The sequence below is a fragment of the Thermobia domestica genome, chromosome 1, assembly GCF_964235325.1.
Source record: "Thermobia domestica chromosome 1, izTheDome1.hap1.1, whole genome shotgun sequence".
NCBI classification, from domain to species: Eukaryota; Metazoa; Arthropoda; class Insecta; order Zygentoma; family Lepismatidae; genus Thermobia; species Thermobia domestica.
The window spans coordinates 134853003-134875580 of NC_137454.1; the positions used below are offsets into that span (position 1 = coordinate 134853003).

The window sequence follows — 22578 nt, forward strand, 5'->3', positions numbered from 1 at the left end:
TCCCAGCTAATAACTTCCTTTCAATTAAAAAGATCAAACATACTTATGTAAGGTATAGTTAGGATTAAACATGGCTTGACATGAAACAGCATAATAAAAATGCAAATCCCTTATTTATTTACAAATATATTATACAAAATATACTAAATACAAATCAATTGGCACAACTTCATGGTATAAAATTGTATTTTATTTGCTAATATATAAATAACTTAGGCAATTCAGAATAGACTGTCCTCATCTAGAGTACTGAAATTATATAATTTATTTATTAATACTTTTCAATAAAATGGCATATTGGAACAGAATAACCAAAAATGCACACATTAAAAAATTTACTGTTAAAAATGTTAGTATGTAACTCATGCAACCTCTGTTGGCGGAATTAGTTACACGACCTATACTGACTTGTATTAAAATTCCAGGTCACACAATGAACAACTAATCATGGGAGCAATTACACGAAACAAAGCAAATGCAATAATACATGGAAGTAACTACTGTTACTTACATCCTTTTTCTACATAGTCTCCTAGTGAATGATAGAAAATACATGAATTTTGAGTTAATTTCTATCATTAAATGGGAGGGAGAGGAGCTTAAACCTACAAAATCTCCAATACAAGAATTATAAAGTGAAGTTGAGTTGCGAATTATTAAATTGTGATACTTTATTCACTCTCCTTAGCATGAAGTTTCAAATATGAAATTTACTATTTTTCTTCTTATTCTTCACAAAATTGTCCTTTATTTTGGTTACATGTTCAAATGATATAAGCCGTAATTATGCAAATGGCTAAAATTTGCAATAACTTCAAATTACAGAACACACAGTGAATATGAAATACCGCTTTTTTAAAAGGTATCTTTCAGTTACACAAAAAGTTCCACATACATTTTAAAACTTCTCGATTCTACTTATATTTTTAGAAAAGCAAATTAACTTGTTTCAGTTGAAGAAAACAAATTAGTGTGATCTCCCTAAAATGTTTTTTTATACCCTTAAGTTCAAGCTACTGAGATTACACACAGCCCTATACAAATTCTAAAAACAAGAAAAGTTATATGGCCATAAGCAGGTTCTCCACCCGAAAGAAAGAAATGTTATAAATAAGAACCTTTACAGGAACCATAATCAACATAACACCTTTAAAAATTTAGGTAAGATTTTTTTTAAAACAATCTGATTTTTTTTTAAAAAAAATAAAAGTGCTATAACAGTACACACATTGTAATACTAAGCATGAGGAAATCCTTGTGTACCAATGACCCAGCAGAAGATCACTTCAACTAATCACACGAATTCTTGTACTTTCGTTTTACTCTCTTTATCTTCCACAAAAAGAAATGAATTAACGAGGTAGAAAAAAGGCAAACTGAAATTGCTCCAATAATTTTCGAAGTTCACTTGCAGGCACCATGGGAATACATTCTTTTTCCATTATACAACACGAGGGGGAAAAGTTCTCTCTTCATGTCATGATAAGTCAAAAACTGAACACACGAAGCAAAAAGAAAAATACCCTCTGGCTATAGGTAAGGATGAGGCCATGCTTGTTGCCGTTGATCCTTGGCCTTCTGTTGTCTTCTCTAGGTCACGGCTCTGAATTCACCTTCTCCATCCCGCGTCCTCGTTTTCACCTTTCCCCTACTCTCCCGTAAGATATTTGCCACTACTGCTTCTTCAGCACTTTTACCAATTTCCCTCGCCCTAAGCACCACATTGTCGAAAGTTAACACCTGACTTATTTCCCGCGCCCACAAACTCAACGTACGGACAATACAGCATTTCATTCATGACGCGCTAAGGCTCACTTGACTATTTGGACAATATTTTCTTACATTCTCATCTCTTGTTATGAATCGTAGAAATATCTTACACTTCTTCACAAGGACCGTGAACATAAGCACATAATGCAGTGCAGTTACACCAATTAAGGTGCCAAAGCATTCCACTTCATTTATTTACTTAATTAATAAAGCTTTCACTAGAAAACATATGATGTTCAGACAAATGAATTTTCAGTGCTGGTAATATTGAGCAAAGGTACACCTGTAGTTGCTACCGGGTACTGTCCAACCGTAGAAAGGTTTATTTCTGCAGAATCTGTTCCATTTATATGTTCAACATACTGCACATGTTTATCGCCAGATTCTCCGTATATGTACCGAACATACGGCGCGTTGAAAGCAACGAAACTCTCATGGCTTTCTGAGTTACTATCAGTAGAATTCGACAAATCACTTGCATAAAGTTCAGGACTAGCCAGCTGTGATGACTGATTGGTTACACTACTTACTTGGTTATCTGTAAATAGGGTCAAATATTCTGTTTGATTAGCATTATATTTACTATCGCGAACGTTGAAAAATAAACGAATTTCGTCTGAGTTCGTTCCACCTAGTATGGAACTGCTCTCTTCAGATTCCGTTACTTGCGTTGGTGTTGCTGGTTTTATTTCATTGTTTCGTTCATTTGATTCAATAAATATTTGTTGTGTGCTAGAGCCCAAACTTTTAAGATGTTCAGGTAAATCGTCCTGGTCAGCTGCAAAAGTCTGATGCAAAATGGTATATACATTTCCATCTTCATCCTTCTGTGTTACAGGAAATGACTGTGATTCTCTAGGTTTATCAAGTGCTGAGAGTATATTGTATAAGATGTCTTTCGAAAGTACAGATTCGTGAGGTATATCTTCATTTGTTGAACCATCTGCAGCTTGTATCTGTATGGTAAAGGAATTACTTTGTTGTGTATTTACAGAAGTTACTCGTTCCTCCTCTTGTAATGTCTCATTCTTCACAGTACCATTAGTAATTTCTACTGTATGATTACTTTCTAAAACATCGGTTTGTTCAACTGGAGATGTCTGAATATATAAAGCATGTGTCGGGGAGCTCTCTTCAGCTTGGTCGTCATCTTCATCGTGGAAATTGTTATCTATAGGATCCTGAGACGTTGCTGCTGCTATTTGCGTATTTGCTGCCGCCATCTGCGTATTAGTAAGAGGAGCTGCGTAATTATCTGTTGGCACACTACCAGTTCCGTAACTATCTAAGCTGATTCCAGGACTATAACTTACTGACGATACATCAAAGTTTACATTGGAAGTTTGTGGAACTCCATACGTATTATCTGAAAATGATGGTGGAGCTCCATAATTACTGTCTGGAATTGATGGAGCTCCGTAACTACTTGGAACTGGTGGCGGAGCTCCGTAGTCATTACTTGGAGCAGGTGGAGCTCCGTAGTTACTACTTGGAGCAGGTGGAGCTCCGTAGTTACTACTTGGAGCAAGTGGTGCTCCGTAGTTACTACTCGGAGCAGGTGGAGCTCCGTAATTACTGCTTGGAGCAGGTGGAGCTCCGTAATTACTGCTTGGAGCAGGTGGTCGATAAGTGTCTAATGAAGATCCATAATTGTTATTTGGAGACCCACTGAATCCTCCCGAAAGAGAAGTCGTCTGACTCAAAGGTGCACCATAAGAATCACTTATACTTTGTGGAGGTCCATACGAGTTCGACAAGGAATTGAACGAGCCTCCTTGTCCAATAAACTGGTTTTGGTTTCCATAATTGAATTGTTGGAAACCTTTTATGTTTTTCGCCTTAGTGAATGAAGTTTCCTGCAAATTATTCTTGTTAATAACAGCTTGACCAATTGACGTTATTAAACCGGGTGGGAGAGGAGGATGGAACTTCACTGGAACTGTAGGAGGCAAATGAGAAGGAGATGCAGGTGTATGAACAGAATCAGGTGGCACTTCAAAACTTAACCCTTTTACAACTGTTACTTGAGTTACTTGAGGAGGGCCATATGAATTACTTGGAACGCCATATGATGAACTGGGTGGTGGTACTCCATATGAATCACCTAACTGTGAAGTTGGACCTGGCGGAACTCCGTATGAATCCGATATTCCAGTATTGCCAAAACTTACAAATGATGATCCGTGATTATTCGAAGGAGGGACTTGCAAATCGCCTGGTACTCCATACGAGTTACTTGGAACTGCTGGCGGGCCATATGAATTAGTTGGCGGAAGATTGTATGAATCAGCTGGTGAAGGAACTCCGTACGAACCACCTTGGGAATTAGAACTTAAACCTGGGATTGGTCTCCAGCCCCCGTAGGATATAACAGGGGGAGATGGAGGATCTCCGTATCCTCCACTGCCACCTTTTGGAGGTCCGTAGGAAGTACTAGGTGGAGGTCCATAACTATTTTCTGGTGGAGGGCCATACGAAATAGGTAATTTAGTTTGAGCTCCGAAAGAACCTGTTGGTGGCGGCCCATATACAGGTTTGGGAGGTGTTGGTGGCCCATATGAAACAGGTAGCTGCAAAGGATTTTTGTGCGATTTCGGTGGTCCATATACAGGTTTCGGTGGTCCATATACAGGTTTTGGTAGGGGAGGGGGTTTGAAGGAAGGTGGACCGTATACGGGTTTTGGAGGTCCATATGAAGGCCTAGGAGGCTTAAGCCCAAAAGATCCAGATGGAGGTGGACCATATATTGGCTTTGGAGGTTTTGGAGGTCCGTAAATAGGCTTAGAAAATTTTGGTGGGCCATACGATGGTTTCGGCCTTCGAGAAAACTTTTGCGGAGGACCGTAAATAGGTTTTGGAGGTCCATACAAGGATGTTGGAGCAGGCCCATGAGAAGGTGGAGGAGGCGCAGATAAACCTTCAGGAGAGCCATATAAACTAGAGGGTGGTGGCGGAGGGCCATAAGAATTAGGAGGTGGAGGGCCGTAATTTGTAGATGATAATGGAGGTGTGTAAGACCCAGATGGGCCATTTGAGGTTGGAGCGCCATATGCACTACCTGGCGGAGGGTTATATGAGTCTGAAGGTGGGGATCTGTAAGAATCCGATGGAGGAGCCCCATAGGAGTTGGATGGTGGTGGTAGTGCACCATATGAGTCAGATGTAAAGCCATTAAATGCATTTGATACTGGAGGAGCACCATATGTATCTATCAATGGAGGAGGACTCAGATGAGACGTGGCTGATCCACTTGAGTCCGCTGGTGCATTGTTGCTTGGAGGTGGAGGTGGATTCAAATTCTGAAGATTCTCTTCAATTTTGTCTTCAGAAGAGACATCCACTGAAGATTCCCTTCGAGTAATTTCTTTGTTCCCCGTTGTTCCAGCATTCCCTTGAAAAATTACAGCAATACCTTGCTGTGTAAGGAATGCACACAGAAAACCGAAGGCAACCTGAAAATAACAAAAAAGCATGTAAAAGCAAGTAAAAACTGCAAAACTATTATACGAAAGAAATATATTATTAGATATACAAAGGAATATAAGGTTAATATTAGGAACATTATTATACTTCTTGTTACTTGATTTAAGTATTACGAATCTAAATAAACAATTTTACAAAACTAGTATTTCAGGTACATCGACAAACTAAAACTTAAATGTGCTTAAATATTTATATATAAACTTCTTATCAACTCTGCTTCTGGAACTTAGTTTTTAGAAAGTGATATTTTTTTATTTGTACGAAGTTCAATTTAGAGAGCTTTGTGAGCCACACTTTAAATAGTGCACTACTAGAAACAAATCCACAAATTTACATAAATATTGAAGCACATTTAGGTCAGATCCTCAGCAAGTGTAACTGAAGTACTGGTTTCACCCAGGTAATAAAAGAAAAAGCTCCTAATTTTATTAACCGTATATGTTTAGTGTACAGAAAATACTGAAATACAACCAAGGGCACCCATATTTTGTTTTTTTCGATACTTTCTAACCAAAAGAATTCAGAATATACATCAGAGGGGCAAATGGAGGCCTTTTATCATGCCTCCACAGAAAGAACTTTCAAGAAATCCTAATATCATAATGGAAAGCACACTCAAGCATCACCTAAATATATATAACTGATCGACATGTACAGTCCAATTGCTAATTAAGTAAAAAGTGTCAATCATAACACACACAAAAAATCTCGTTAAATGGATAGATGTGCTACAACTGCCATGTACGCTTCCATTGTTACCTTTCATTTGCTTTTTATCAACGCAAACTAATTAAGGAGACTTTTATCAACTGTTAATGTCAGCAACAGAATTAAATGGAAAGTACCTGAAGCATTCTAAGAACAACATCCACTCTATGTTCTACAATAATAATAATAATAATAATAATAAAGTCAATTGAATTAATGTTTATTTAGTTCACAAATCCAACATTTCTGAGCTACCATCTACAGCTAGTCCTTCGAAAAGAAATTAATGTTATTTGGGTCACTTCCCTTCTCCTCTTCCTAATCAGACGCTTAAATTAACTGATCTACTTCCAATTCGACTTTTAAAAAATACTAAATTCCTTTGACCTACTTTGACACAGGATCCATTACACATGAAGTAACATCAGACGTGTATACTTAATAGAAGGAGGTGGAAACATGAATTATTAAAGTACAATTTACAAAAATCAACGGCAGTCTTTTTGCAAAGAGGAGCTGCATTTCAAACGTAATGACATAAGTACACAACGAAAAGACAATAGAACTTACTATACTGTCTGATTAAAAAGTACAAAATAACTTTAAAATTTGCATGAACAAAACGAAGAAATGAAAGGTATGTGAAATAAGAGTATATTCATTTAAAAAAAAAAAATCGTAATAATTCTGCAAGAAACGAAGTGCGCAAATACTCCTTTAGGTTTCATGCTCTCAAGTTCACTAACAAGCTTCTCATGAATGTTGAACTATCACAATCGAGCTAGTCGTAGTTCCGTTATGAACAGGATTAAAACATTTTAGAAACTCATAACGTATTTCGAACAATTTTCAAGTTAATTCTAAAAATTCCAACATGTTAATTAAATAATAAGCATCAACTAACACACAATCATAGTCATACGTCTTACAAATAAAATAAAAAAATGAAAACACTGCTGAACAAGACTGCACTTATTTACTAGAAACACATTTACACGTGACGTTTTGATTTTCTAGCCAGGAGCCTCATCAGACGTACTCACCTCGTCAGTCTGATGAGTGTACGTCTGATCAGGATCTTGGCTAGAAGATCGAAACGTCATCACGTGTAGGCCTAAATGTGTTTTTATTAAATAAGTGCTGTCTTGTTCAGCAGTGTTTTTATTCTTCTAAGCATTAACTAAAAACGATTTTTTATAATTTAAACGCTATGATTACTGAATTAACTAGTAGTGTATGCTGAGAATTGTGTTTGAACAATATCACTACGCGTATGTGATTTTTAACCAATCACACCCTAAAAATATAATTAATTCTGAAGTAGCTAACATTGCAATTTAACTGTTTAAACTGTTATATAGCTATCAATACTTAGGAATACTAACTATTTTCCAATTAAAATTAAATGATGTACAGAATGAAAACACGATGGCTCTGTGGTAGAGCACTCACCTAAGGGTTCGATTCATGGCACGTGATCCAATGAACAACGATATATCCCTGATTTCCTCGTAATCTCCACTTTCCTTCCACCTTTACTAATTGTTATAATCAGCAGACACTAACATTTATCATTCGTCTGCATAGTCTACGGAGCGTGTACATACATCGTTAAAATAACTTTCAAGGAAGTAAAATACAAGTTCAGTCTCACGTGAACCTAGGCTACTAGAATATGAGCATTGAATTATGAGTGGAGAAGATAGGAATACCTTAATAATCACAATCTCACCACACAAAGGATCGAGTTCAAACTCCGCAAAAGACGTGAGTTTACTAGGCTTTTTAAATAGTTTTAACCTAGCTTACTAGGCTTTTTTAATAGTTTTAACCTATCTTATAGAGGAGGAAATTCTATCATAAATACACAATACTTTTTCCAGAACTGTGCATAGCTCTTTTAAATTTATTTTGTTTGAGATTTTACTCTTAACGGAAGGTTAAAGGTTAACAATACGGGACAATCAATGTACAATAATTTCGCTGCAAAGTGAACTGATTGGTCCCACACAATCGCTATTCCCTTATCTACAACTTCGTATTTGGACACAGTTTGTTTTTAATTGAAATAATACTTTATCAATTAGTCAACTAGTGATACAGATTGTTGTATAACTTTGTAAGGAGGGATTAAGGTATGTATTGCTTCACTGTCAGAAATCTACAAGATATCAATGAGAATTCTAATACAAATATGAGGCCCCAAGAAACTTCCGGGGGTCCGCAGTTAGCACATGAGCGGAATCAAATGTGTTAACGCCAAGCATCCGAGAAGGCAAAATACGCCTGAATTTCAGATTTATTGAAAAACATGACAAATAAGGTTATTTTCTGTGGTTTTCCTGAATAACTACTAACTCCAGCCGTGTAACATATGTAAAACTGAAAGCCTCTCACACAAGTTCTGTATATAAAAAAGGATGCTATTTCTTATACAACAGGAACAATTACCATGAATTTCATAAACCACTGTAAAAATAAGGCAAGTCAAACGCACGGCACGCGCGCCGCATGCAGCCTTTGACTAATTTTTCTGCGGTCCTCAGTTCACTCAGAAAATGTGTTTTTCTTAAAATATAATTTAATTTATAGGATCTCATAGCTTAAACCAGCAACAATTTTCTGCTTTCTTGGAATACTTAGGAAGCATGTATTCAGAGCTTCCTTACTGCACAGAAGTATGCTAGCTTTCTGTTTCACGGTTTACGAAAGATTCTGGAACCTGAGAGATTAAGTTCGTCACTTTTTAGAAATCAAAGAGAAAACACTAACTACTTTGTGGTTATAGTTCTTTTATGGCTGATGTTACAAATGTCAGATTTGAATTTGGAACTATAAGGAAAAGATATAATTACGAACACGAATGATCAGGTAAAACATTCGAATGCAAGATTCTGCTCTGGAAGATAGTATTTAAAATACGAAAACTTGATACTTCCCAAGTTTAAGAGACCACGTTTAGTATAAAACGTGTGCCGGCAAGCTTCAGTGTTTAAAGGCTGTAATCTGAAGGAAAAAAATCCGAGATACCTGATTCCCTTTTTAAACCTATGTTGAGTAAGTGCCACTCCATTTACAGATAAGATTAATACAAATTCAGTGCGACTCAACTCGCAAGCAAAATTTAATGAAGTTGATGCGAAATTTACAAATATTTGCCACCGCAGTTCCCAAAAGTCCGCAAATTTTCATCGTACACGATTTCCACGTTCCGTAGTATTAGTAAGAACAACTCTTCTAACTTATCAAAAGGAATGAATTCCCAGCGAATAGACATTCATTGACTTTTATACTGAAAATTGCCATTCGAGCAGCGTGTCTTCCGACATTCGAAAACTGGTTGCACAAAGAAGATTCAGCGGACCCATTCAGACCCGTAGCCAGAACACTAACAAGGAGAAGGCAGACTTTGGTAAGTGAAATTCTGGGCCATTTTTTTGCCAGGTGGTAGTGCACATTTAAAGAGTCAATATTACAAACTGGGAGAGCGCAATGGCCAAAAATAACCGAGAAAACCCGTCTTAAAGTTTTCTACTCGCCACATATATCGTAAGACGCGCAAACTTATCAAGCGGCGGCGTGGCAGAGTTAGAAGAACTTGAGACTCCAATGCAATGGGTTCCGGGTTCGATTCCCATTCAAGTCAAACTTTTATTTTCGTGTTTTGCTTCAAGCAATAAGGTAGTCATTTGTAACTATAAGTAAAATATTAATTCACCATATGTTTATAATGTATTAAAACAATAAAAATTTTCAATCACTAGTTAACATGGAATCTTTCAATGTTCCATGTTAACTAGCAAGAAAAATTATTCCGTAAACATACTGATATCACGAGTTATATTATGGTTACGACAATCATTGTGTAATAAATGTTCTTGACGTTTCATGTCTACATCTGTTGACTGTGCGAATTGCAAAGAAGTCGAGGGGGAAATCCCTTTTGCTAATACTGGATCTTGCTATAACCGAAGATTTCCCCCTCATTCCCCTTCTAATTCGCACACTGTTAACAGATGTAGACACGAAGCTTCAAGAACATTTTTACACAACAACTGCGGTAACAATAATATTTACGGAAAAGATTAAATTTTGTTCCTAGTTAACATGGAATATTGAAAATTTCTATTGTTGAATTACATTATAAACATATGGTGAATTACTATTTTACATATAATTGCAAATGGCTACTTTATTGGTTGAAGCAAAAAAAAAATAATAAAAAAAAAGTTACTCGAATAGGAATCGAACCCGGAACCCTTTGCACTTGAGTCTCAGGTTCTTCTCACTCTGCCAAGCCATCACTTGATAAGTTTGCGCGTCTTACGATATATGCGGCAAGTAGAAAACTTTAAGACGGGTTTTCTCGGTTATTTTTAGCCATTGCGCTCTCCCAGTTTGTAAAATTAACTCTTTATATGTGCACTACCACCTCGCAAAAAATGACCCCGAAGTTCATTTACCAAAGTCTGCCTTCTTGTAAGATACGCTGGCAATTATTAGAGGAATAACTTGATGTCACCTTGCATTCATACATACAGATACCAACAAACAACTGAAAGTTTCCGGGGGGCACTGGAGCTGGTCGCAGGAAGAGCCCTAGTCTTATTGTATATCTGTCTTCGCAAAATTTGCAGATCGTAACCAGCGAAAAATGAAAGAAACAATTACAGCCACTACGATGATTATCGCAAATTGAAACGCAAAAGGTGTGTGACGCAAAGTGATACGGAATGAGGCCCCAAATGTCGGGAAATAAATAATAGTTATTCATCTACTACCTGAATTTCGTTTTTTTTTTTTTTTTTTTTTTTAAGTTTTTAAAGAACTCTGGTATTAGGTGATTTCGTGTTTGTTTTTTTTTTTTTTTTTAATAGAAATGCATCACTGAATATGAAAATGACTTTTTCTTCATTTCCTTGTTGAAGCCCGAACTATTTTATACTAAAGGCTATTAGGCCCACTTCAGGTACTGAGTCTGACATGCCAGGTAAAAAGCATAAAGATATACAAATATCTTTCAACTACACCGACGATGCGTAATGTTTTAAGAGCAGTCATTCAACTGTCTGTGGCTTGCTAATTTTATGTTGTATAAGGTTAAAATAGGACGCTGAACATTGTATTAATTTGCCTCTTAATATTTACCAGATTTTAATATTATTTCACAATCCAAACCTATTGACAGCAAACAAGAACTACCTCATAGCTCAATGGTTGATGTTTTCATATTATGGTGGAAGAAAAATTGATTTTATATATAGAATAAAACAAACCCTACGAACATGACGCTATCCAACATAAACTCGCGTGACCGGGGATGAGTATCGACCCACGGACTCCCCACACCAGAGGCAAGAACCCTAACAATGAGTGACTGTGCTTCCACGAAAAATTGAAGTTTCAGGTACAATTATAAGGTATTTCACGGAGGTTCGGAATATCGTTACAGTATGACGGATCCTGTAAGAAACGTAAAGCTGGTTGATCGCTGAAATCAAACCCGAAACTTTCCGACCGCGAAGCGGCGCTAACTATTGTAAGAAAAACCCAGGGAATATACCTACACCAATACATGAAAAGTTACAATACCCACTCATTACATTTTTAATTCCTTTAAACTGATCTAGGGGGCACGATGGCTCAAAGCACTTCCTTCTGGTGCAAAGATCTCTGGTTTCACCCCAAGCTACGAGAGTTTGCGATGAACATAATCACGTCCGTGAGCGTCTTGCGCCTTCTCCCACATTTTTATTCTACCAATTATTTTATAATAATTCAATCCATTAATCAATCTATCCTTTTCAGCTTAAATTGTGTTTCGTGGGTCATAAAGCTAGAAACTTAATTTTACCTAATCTTATCTAATGGATGCTTGAACTCTGCGATACTAAATGACTCGTTTTACACTATAAAGGAAACACAAGGACAGCTCACTCTTCAAAATTGAGTTCATCTAAAATTGAGTTAATTCTATTATTTTACGGCAGCAGTGGCATCAACTAGATTCACGACGCAATCAATGCATACATGCAAATCAATCTAAGAAAAATGATAAAATAATCTGAATAATTATTTTTTAAAAAATAACTATGTACTAATATATGGTGAGAGAGGACTAGAAAAGAGGTAAGAACAAATGGATCAAGAATGAAAATAGCAGCGTTCAAGAAAAATACAACTTGTATGTACTTTTATTATTTGGTGATTATCAGAACGTGTTGCATAGCTGAGTTCTAGGCCAATAAAAATATTTCATAAAATCCAAAATAACAAGTAAATTGGAGTAATACAGTAATTCAGTATTTACCTCAAACTTTTTTTTGGGAGATTTTCAGTATACTGCATAAAAGGTAAATATTAAGATGTTTTCTTGAATTGTATCAACATAAGAGGGCACAGAAACTATTCTAGTATGGATTAGGGCCAGAAGTATCACGCTTATTTCTTGCAGGAGGAAAATAGACAAAAACCATAGTTATTAAAAAGCATTTGGGCATGGAAATTGAAGTATATTAAATACTGTACCTTCTCTAATTTTATTAAGCGTATTTATAAGCTTAGTTCTTTTGTCTCTTAATCCAAGTAATAGAAAAAATGAAATCTTTGAGTTTTACGTCCCACGATTATACCGGTTAGGCTAAAGGAAACTGTGATACTAAAAAATGAAAGAAATGGTGGAATGAAGGAAGTGGGAGGAAACAGAAGAATCCCGAGGACACCCACGCATACGGTAATTGTCCACCATGAAGTTCACTTGGTGCGAGCTGGGATCGAACCAGGACCTCATGCACCAGAGGTAAACGCTCTACTACTGAGCTACCGCGGCCTCCACCCAAGTTAATCGAGTCTCCTCCTCCTTGCTATATAGTTACCGTACACATATTTGGCGCTAAAGATTCGGGTTCGATTCCCGGCAAGAGCTTACACAGATCGGATCCCACCTTAAGCTGTCTCATATAGTATCGATGATTAAACGGGACGTAAAATTTCAACCAACCAGCCAATCTAAGTCAAGTAATATTTCAATTTCAAAAGATGCTTCGTAATTAGCACTGAAATGAAATCATCTTAGACTGTTGCTTTGGCACTATTATAATTATAATGAATTACTATCATCTATCAAAATATAGGCAGTGAACACTAACAAATATTTTTATTGTAGTCCACTGGTCCTTCGATCGGATCAAGTTAACATGTCGAGGAATAACTAGGCTACTGAAAAGCCCTGGGCTTTTATTCACAATCACAAAATAAAACATGTATTTATCTTAATGGGTTGTGTAGCACCTTTAATATTTGAAACCCAAGCATTTATTAAATTGACCTACGTACGGTTGAGAGTACTGGTACTTGAGAGAGAGAGATGAGTGGCAAAGCTTTTGAACAAGACTATTCAATCTTGTTAATAATACGAATTTGTATTAAAATTCAACACACAACCTTGTTGAATTGGACAACATAACTTAAATGCAAACTCGTTACTTCATTTTGTGGTAAACATACTACACTACAAAGACTGTAGGAAGAGGAAGTAGAAGTAAATACAAAACTATTGCAAGCTACTAATTAAAATAATAATATTTAAAAAGGAATAAAAACAACAGTTCCTACTTTTAAAAATGCAGTTTGTAGTGGCATACTCAAATTCTAGCTAGGTTAGTCGAAGTGAAAATGGAATTGATCAGAGGAAAAAATGATGGAGAAAGACACGGTAGCTTGGTAATCGGGTCTCACGTCTGATGTGAGGTATCCTTGACTTGACTATAGGCCAAGTTAGGTTGTGGCGGACATCAAGTGCGTGGATTTTTTTTAAAAAATATTTTTATTTATTTATTTATAGGAGGGAGAGGATGTTTGCCTTTTTCTCCTACACAATTAATTTTACCTGTCCTTTCATAAGCATTCACTTACATTTATCATCCATATTCTTTAGCTTGCGGTGCATAATCGAGATATTAACCCAGCAAGTACATAGTGGGGTTTGTAGGACCATAATCACATTCTAAATAATTTTACCAGGCTGATGGACGAAACTTAACAATGTAAATTTAGTTCCCAACCTCAGCTTTCGAGAACATTAATACTTGTAATTTCTGTATATACTAAATCTTTTCAAATGTATGCTATAAGGTTGCGAGCGATGTATCTGATATATTATCTGATATATATATATAAATTCTGATGTACAGTTAGATTTATTTGGAATCAGCAATGTTATGCCTATTTTGTGATCCTCTAGCCTATAAATTTATATGGCTGTACTAGTAAAACTGTCTACCTATTATCTTTCTATATTACGACATACTCCAGTTACACAGTTAATTACTTCCTAATTAGTTTTAAAATCTAATGTAAAATCGATCAAATACTCAGAGGTCTGTCGGACCTCAGTATGTATTTTGTGTATTTAAAAAGTGTGTTTGTAGGGTTAAACTAAAAGAAAAAAAATGAATTTCATTTCAAAAGCAAAGATGAATACCTGCATAAGCTAATATATGTAGTAGCCTGTCTTCTAGTTTCGTAGCTAGAGCGTTTGGTTTTTGATAGACCTGGGCGCACATTCAAACCCTACTGGAAGTAGAATATCTCGAATATAAAGCCCACTTGATCCAGTTTTGGTTCCATTTTTTTATATCGGTGTTGCATAACAACGTAAAGCAAAATAATAAATCGTTCTAAACGCTGCCTAAAAAGGTGTATATGAGAGAAATTAAGTAAGCCTGTTTTCTTTAACTTCAAATATTCAACATAAGACGTGAGACTTTTTTTTCTTCTTTATCAAATTATTCCTCGGGATTTCGTTTCCAGACAGTCAAGCAATTTCAAATTAAACGCGAGTCCAGTATCAAATTATTTTGTTTCTCGGAAGATTGCAATTATTGAATGGCATTTCACTCTTGTATTTTCTACCTGACCCTTCAGAAATGGAATCATGTCAAGAAAAATTTCATCCTAGACGTAAGAGCAAATTCTCGAGCACGATTGTACCGAAAAAACAACTACTTATGTAGAACTTCTAGCACTGAATCGAAGAAATTTAATTATGAAAATTATCATTCTTGAATAATCAAAATTACAGCAAGTTGCTCAAACACATCTTTTCTAATTACTTCGTCCTGTCACTCTAGCAAAAACTTAAGCATACATTTTTAGTCAACCGTAAATTTTATTTTTAAACCGAAGAAAAGAGTCTATTTTCGAGTTTGGTGGATTTAAAAATTAGGTATGTGTAAACTTTTGTTGAATACATAAACAGGAAAGTTCTGCTGTTCTAATACTTCAATTTTCGAGCAAATTAATGAGGTAACAATCAGGGAGGGAGGAAAAGGCTTGTTTGTCAGTCGAGACTAGCTACTTGAAGACTAGAAAATGCTAGTTTTTAGTTTACTTGTCTCTGTAAATATTATATCAATTAATTTGAAGAGATTAATGTTTGAAAGAACTACTTACCCAATGCTTCATAGTTGCCAGGTCAACCTTTTAATCTTTTCTTCTTTTCTAAATAAAGTATCTTCTTAAATCACTGAAGATCTTCTTTACTTCCCAACTTCTACATATTAACACATGGACACACAACACAATAACGTAAGTAGTATCGTCACATGTCACTTTTGTGCTTCAATGGTTTAATCACCAAAAAAAAATATCACATCATCACTAAACTATTGATACACCGACAAAAATCCAACCCCCACCAACACACGAGCAATGAAGTCTAGTCACCGTGGTTTGGCCGGTCTCACGCACATGAGTTCGTTATGGTATTAAAAAACAGTCGACCACACATTGAACTGTTGTTATATAGTAATTTTCTGAACATCTTGTAAAAGTATGGTGGGAAGAGAGAAAAGAGGAGTGTCTTGACTAAAGCCCGTCCAATCGGAAACACAGACGTATAGTCGTACCCACCTCAAGATTCAGAGTCATCTTCAGCGGGGAAAGTGGATCAAAGAAAGTGGATGCGGTTATTTACTTTACCACATCGTCCCATAAGCTCTCAACGGATACCTCACCAGCATGCAACGAAATACGAAAAACTGGTATTTCAACCTGCCTTTAAGATGCAGACAGACATTACTTGCCTGCTGACTCTCAATGGCACGCATGCCTTACAGCAATGAATCTTTCTTTCACTTGCCCATTCTTTTTTTCTTTTCTTTATACTCCCTCGTTCTAGTAATATTAAGGTCACGTCAGCAACGGGAAAGGAGTCCTCGGGATGTAAACAGGTAGTACTAGTAGATACACAATTCATACATTCTGAATGAGCCCTCAACAGAGGTACCGTCCTAGAAAAAAACTTTCCATGCCGCTTTGTTTCAATAAAGGAGTGTTCAAATAATCTTCCGGGATCCAATACGATCATAAAAGAATTACCTGAACAGGCTTATTAATCCAGATATATTTTTTTAAGAAAAGAATAATAATAATAATAAAAATTAAAGTATTACAAAATCTCATCATTGACAAGATGTGCTCGTATAGAATGTTAGCGTAAGGACAGACATGCAATATCTGAGGTCTATGAATACGTATCATACTAAACACCTTTTCTCCTCGCCCTCCAATTAGAACACAGAAACGTATTCTAATTCGGTGCGAGCGGTCCCGGGTTCGATTCCCGGTGGGGGGCACTCGTCGAAAGAGTGTAAAAAGCTTTTCCAAGCCAGCCATCCTGAATGAGGTTTTCCTCATTCACACCAAGCAAATGCCGGGGTAGTGCCTAACTTATAGGTCCCAGGCCGCTTCCTTCCTTCCTTTTCCCCGGACAGTGTGTTCGCCGAGGGACGTCATTCCTCATACGTGACGGACTAAATGGCCACAGATGCTGAAAGCCCAGAAATCTAAAATTCTAGAATACAGAAAATAAACTCCCTATTTGAACGCTGTTAGATCCATTTTTATAACTCGAAAAAAAAAAAAAATGATGACACGAAATCAGAAAGTTCCTCTCCGCTAGTCTTGTGGCTACCGCGCGCGCCTTTAGTGCAAGTAATTCCGGGTTCCATTCTCGGTGGGAAAGCACTGAACATATAGTGGTTTCGGATTCTACCTTGAATCGTAAGTTCACGTTTCGTAAGTCTCACGTACTGAAAAGGGGCACTTAATTTCAACAAAGGAAATCGCAAAATTACACACATCATTTCTAAGATACTTCCAAAATTAAGAAGTTTACAACATTGCTTAACCAGTTAAACAAGACATTGCTTAATTAACCGACTCTCAAGAATAAAATTATGTACCAGAGATCCATAGCAGCTAACTGGTTACCGCTCTCTTTTTCTGTGCGAGTAAGAATTTAGTTCGACTTCTGAGGGACATGTAGTTTGGGTCTCAACGTTAAGCTAGACCTTGGTGTGGAATTAATTCAAAGGGAAGAAAAACAAATGATAATGAATTATGAACGTGGAAAATAATGAAGACATAATTAAACAAACAAAAAAAAACAGAGGGAAGGAGAGAGTTAAGACCAATTTATTACTATTATTGAGGTAGAGCGCTTCTCTTGTGCATGGGGTTCCTGATTCTATTCCCGGCCCAGTTAGTTTGTGGTGGACAACATCGTGTCCGTGGGTTTTCTCGAGATACTACCGTTTCCTCCTAATTCTCATTCCACCACTCACTTGCCTTAACCATCCGCCTCCCTTAACCAAACAGGCATAATCTTGGGACGTTAAACTAAAAGACTTCATTTCATTTTTACTATAGCAGAGCAAACAAGAGATGGTCTCTGACGTTTCTTACTGCATGCGTTGGGACAATGCAGCCCTTTCTTTGGTAGTAGTGTCACCAACCATGGTCACTCTGTCTTACACAATTAATTAAACTGCTATTATAGATACACCGAAAAAAGCCTTGACACGCGAGTAGTGGCAACGTCATTATAAGCTGTCAGAGACCTTCTCTTGCTGGCTCCACTATAGTATTGCGGATAAATCTGTATCAAAATAAAACACGCAGAAATGAAAGAATTTGGTATTAAAGATTCGTCGACATTGTCAAATACTTCTCATGATCTACAAGAATCACATCACACCTTATGGAGGCTGCGAGTCGAAGAGTAAGTTTGTTTCCCTTCACTAGCACTAATAAGTAAACATTACGGGCCTTATGCAGAGTTGTTCTGATGCGTGATTAGTGTCATACTAAAGAGTTCGAATAACATATTTCCTGTAGTAGTCAGACCTTTAGTATGATGCTAATCATACGTCAAAACTACTCTGCATAAGGCGGTACGTTTTTAATGACATGATAAAGAGGGACTGGCAACAACTGTCAGTAGTATGTAGGGTAAAAAGAGGACTATTAGTCTTACTATTTTGTTATCAATAAGGGTAGGTAAGACTTACATCGCAACATAGCTCACTCATATTCCAGAACTCTAAATCAGCAAATCTCACAATTATATCAAGTTACATTGTGACTCGAAAATTTTGCCTCTTCCACGCTGCTTAACCTGAACAATTGTACAAATAAATAAATAATCAAGTTAGATTAAAAGTACGATGTACTGAAATTTACCATTGCGTGCACATGTAAACGTATTTAGTTATACCAAGCCTAAAGAAGCTAGATAATACGGTACATATGAGAAAAAAGAACGATGTTTAAACACTGAATAGGCTGAACGTAAGGAAGAAACTAGAAAATCCCGACAAAATCCATGATACACGTCTACTCAATCACATAACCAGGGGGACAAGCAAACACTCTTTGCTCTACAATATATACGCTGATATTGCTGGGTTCTTACCTATGAATAAGAGCATATTTCTACGAGATTGCTCTCCAAGTTTTATTATTATTATTATTATTATTATTATTATTATTATTATTATTATTATTATATTATTAATGGTTATAAATAGCTTACAAAGTAAGAAGTGCAACGCTTCATTATCTTACAAAATTTTCCGAACACATAATCTGAGTTCGTATGACTGAAGTACACCATTTACAGCCATATACACCAAGTTTAAATGAGCGTTCAGTACTCAATTAGTATTTTCTTACTTCATTGTAGGTCATTGAATTTTGTTACACAATTCAATACATTTGATTCAGCACTGTAGACTAACCACGATCAACGAAGTCAAACCCTATAAACCCGCCGTTCAAAGTTAAACTTAATCATAGGCGGATCCACGAGGGCGAAGGATCATCCCCCAGCGGCACAGCAACCAGTACTGCAGAAGCCCGATGAGAGAAAAATCTGAAGATCCTTCAACGCCTCTCCATCTCTCCCTCCAGGAATCTAAACTAGATCCTCCGCCCCCCCCCAGGAGTCCGTCCTGAATCCGCCCCTGATCCACCATTTGACCGAGACAACGTTGAACACGGCCATTTGTCGAAATCAATTTAGTTTACCGAAGTAATACAAATAAACAAAACAATGCAGAAGCATGTGATAATTTATTGTTGTAAGCATTTTCTGTAAGCCCATAATTTTATTTTATTTTATATTATATATATATATATATATATATATATATATATATATATATATATATATATATATATATATATATATATATATATATATATATATATATATCCAGTCATGACAATTCAGAAAAATTAATTTCGCTTTTAACCTACTCTGCGATGTATCTTAATTTTTGCTTTTGGTTGCTGAATTTGAGTCTGTACCCATTTCTCTTGCACAGCCAACATCTTAAGAGGAAACCGTGCTGCTTCTACAGTCCTTACGCTGGGGACGAACGTTTAAGAGGTGATTTCCGCGAGGGATTACCTCTCACTAAGTGTCGTATAAATTCACGAGAAATTTAGTGCTTGGAAACCTAAGCTCTGAGGGGTCCCAATTACTAAGCCACGTTCTCATTCCTATACCTTACTTCCCTTTTCTTCCCTTCAACTTCCTTCCAAGCAAAGAACTATACGTTAAAAGAGGTTACGCAAATGCCGACTCCTCGTCGGTGAAAAAGCCGAAGATAAAGACAGTTGAAGATGCGTTGCAGAGACTGTGTGGGGAAGGAAGATTCAGTTCTTCATTCAGTACCTGACATCGTATTTTCAGCTCTAAAACTAGTAATTATCTTATATTTTCCGGAGTTAATCTGGGTGTGTGGTGGGCTTAAATCGACGACCTACGAGTGAAGCATTTCCCTGCTTCTCTTATACATTAACTTCGTTCGTGGTTTGAAATGTGATGGATGAGTTGCTTAGCTGTACCCATTTATCTTGTAAATGTTCAGATATTGTTTCTTTTTTCTTCACGTTAAAGAAAAAAATTGTTGATTTCAAGTTTTGTGACAGTGTTTCTCTAAACACTCATAATTATGATAAATGTTCCACAACTTGAGTTATTGTAATAACTTACGAGATACACTAATGTTCTAATACTGATAGTTTACTGGGTTCTGCTATATATAAAAAAAAAAAAAAAAACCAACATAATTATAACCTACCGACATAAAAAGCAATGGCATAATCCCATGTTTCACACTTTTTAATTGTTCACGATATTACTTTAGCTTTATACAGAATACTAACTTGTGAGTCTATTAGTTTACAATCAACTTCTCTGCAACCGGCAAAACAGTAGATATGTTCAGCTTGATAAAAAGTATTAAGTCTGACAGGGTTCGAGTCGTGTTCTGGTCCATCACTTTTGTCAACCCTACCCTTTCTCCTCCTCTACATATGCCAGGGGGTATTACACCAACAGTATTGTTTTCTAGACTAAGCAGTAAGTGGAGAGAGGGAGAGAGAGAGAGAGAGAGAAAAAACACTTTGTTCCAAAGTTAGAAGCTCTGGAGGGCGAATCTCCTCGGCACATCACTGTTTGCATAATCACAGAAAAATAGATCTATAGATAAAATAATATTTATAACGAACTTTTATGTAGTATTTTTCATCCAATAAAAAAAAACTTTAATTTCTATATTAATTTTCCTTATACTCTACATATATGTACACCATATACATTTTTCCATACCAAGTGAATAATATTTGAAAATTTTCCAGTAACGAAAGGTTATTTAAAAAATATAATTTGCTCTTATTTAATATTCCTACACCTATTTTATAGTTTTATTTGGAATTAATACTTAGTCGTGGATAATTGTTTAGAATGGAACATTTTCTGGAAAAATATAGTGGAATTTCTTTCGAAATAGAAAACGTTCCACCTCCCATCACTACACTGAGAAAAAAACGTATGTAGCGTACGTACAAACGTAGGTTACATGTGTAAATCCTGTAAGCTTTTGGACTTAATGTACAGCAACGTGTAACTGGAAAAGTTTATTTTATACCTACTTTCTCTATAAGTGTTCCGAATAAACGTACTTTCCGTGCAAAAGGACAGTATATAGGGTGGCTCAAAAGTAGGCATACAGTCCCGTACGGATCAACTCATTGCTTTTTATATCATTTCTTATTGTTATCCATCAGGTATACTTAGTTTCTTTATCATTTGTTCTTAATGTCTTTTTACTTATATCTTAAGCTCGGAACAGCCGAAGCAAATAAGCCTATAAGCTAGAATGTTATACTTGATCAATGCAGGGGTGTATATCTACTTTTGGGTCACCCTTTTATAGGCGGTCAGAATCCCATATACAGATAGACGTATATAACGCATAGCTAACATAAGTATACATATGTAATATACGGAAGACTGTTAGATGTTAGACATCCTGCAACAGCATGATGTAACATTTAAGCGTGAAAAATATATAGCATATGGATAACTTATGCTTCGTACTGATTTCCGTAGTAAATATAAGGAATCTGTACATATGTACAATATACTGGTATACGGATAACGGAGTTTCCTCAGTGTAGCTACAACTGTAACATGTTCTTGAAGCCGCGAGAGCAAATCTGAAGTCTCTAAAGCCGTGGTTATTCCAATCAACAGATTTACTTTGGTGGAGATCCGTGCGTCTTTTTGCGATGGAGATGTGTGAAGAATAATGCCCATATCAACACTAACTAATCCCCATTTAATTCTACACGAACATCCTATTTTTAATTCACGGATGATTTTGAAATTACCTAGGTCTGCCACTCTCTGTAAACGAGGAGTTAGTATGAGAACTGAACTATGGGGGTACGATGGCTCAGTGGTAGAGTGCTCATCTCTGGGCCCCTGGTTCGATTCCAGGCCATTTGAGTTTGTGATGCCCAACGGCTCCGTTGGTTTACTCGGCGCTCTCCCATCTCCTTCCTCATTTTCATTCCATTAATTTCTTTCATAATGGATCACTTTCATTAATCATCCACCTCCTTTCGTCTACACACCACAAGCCTGGAACGTAAAACTCAACAGATTTCATTTTCATTTCTACTGGCAAACAATCTTACTTTAAAAAAAACTTTACTCAAACCTAGAAGAGTGTCCCCGAGTAGCGTAATAGCTAATGCTCTCGTTTATGATGCGAGCGGTCCCGGATTCGATTCCCACTGTCAAAAAAGTGTAAAAGCTTCTGGAGGTCACTATCCTAAATGAGGTTCTCCTCATTCTCACCAGGCAAATGCCGGGATAATAACTAACAAACAGTTCCAGGCCGCTTACTTCCTTCCCAATTGCCCGGGTAGTGCGATCGCTGAGGGATGTCATTCCTCATATAACGATGGGCTAACACA

At 36.5% G+C, this 22578-nt stretch overlaps 1 protein-coding gene across 2 annotated transcripts in view; it reads right to left on the bottom strand.

The window, feature by feature from the left end:
• Positions 1 to 918: 918 nt before the first annotated feature.
• Positions 919 to 22578, bottom strand: part of LOC145689355 (uncharacterized) — a 122669-nt gene continuing 101009 nt past the window's right edge. The window contains exons 1-2 of one of the 2 annotated variants that reach the window (XM_081763509.1): positions 15415 to 16073; positions 919 to 5222 (exon numbers count right to left, since the gene is read on the bottom strand). In XM_081763509.1, the coding sequence (XP_081619635.1) occupies positions 2007 to 5222; positions 15415 to 15426 (3228 nt within the window). In that variant the 5' untranslated portion in view covers positions 15427 to 16073 and the 3' untranslated portion in view covers positions 919 to 2006. Of the gene's footprint in view, positions 5223 to 15414; positions 16074 to 22578 lie in introns of those variants that run through there. The other variant, XM_081763508.1, reaches the window with a different exon arrangement.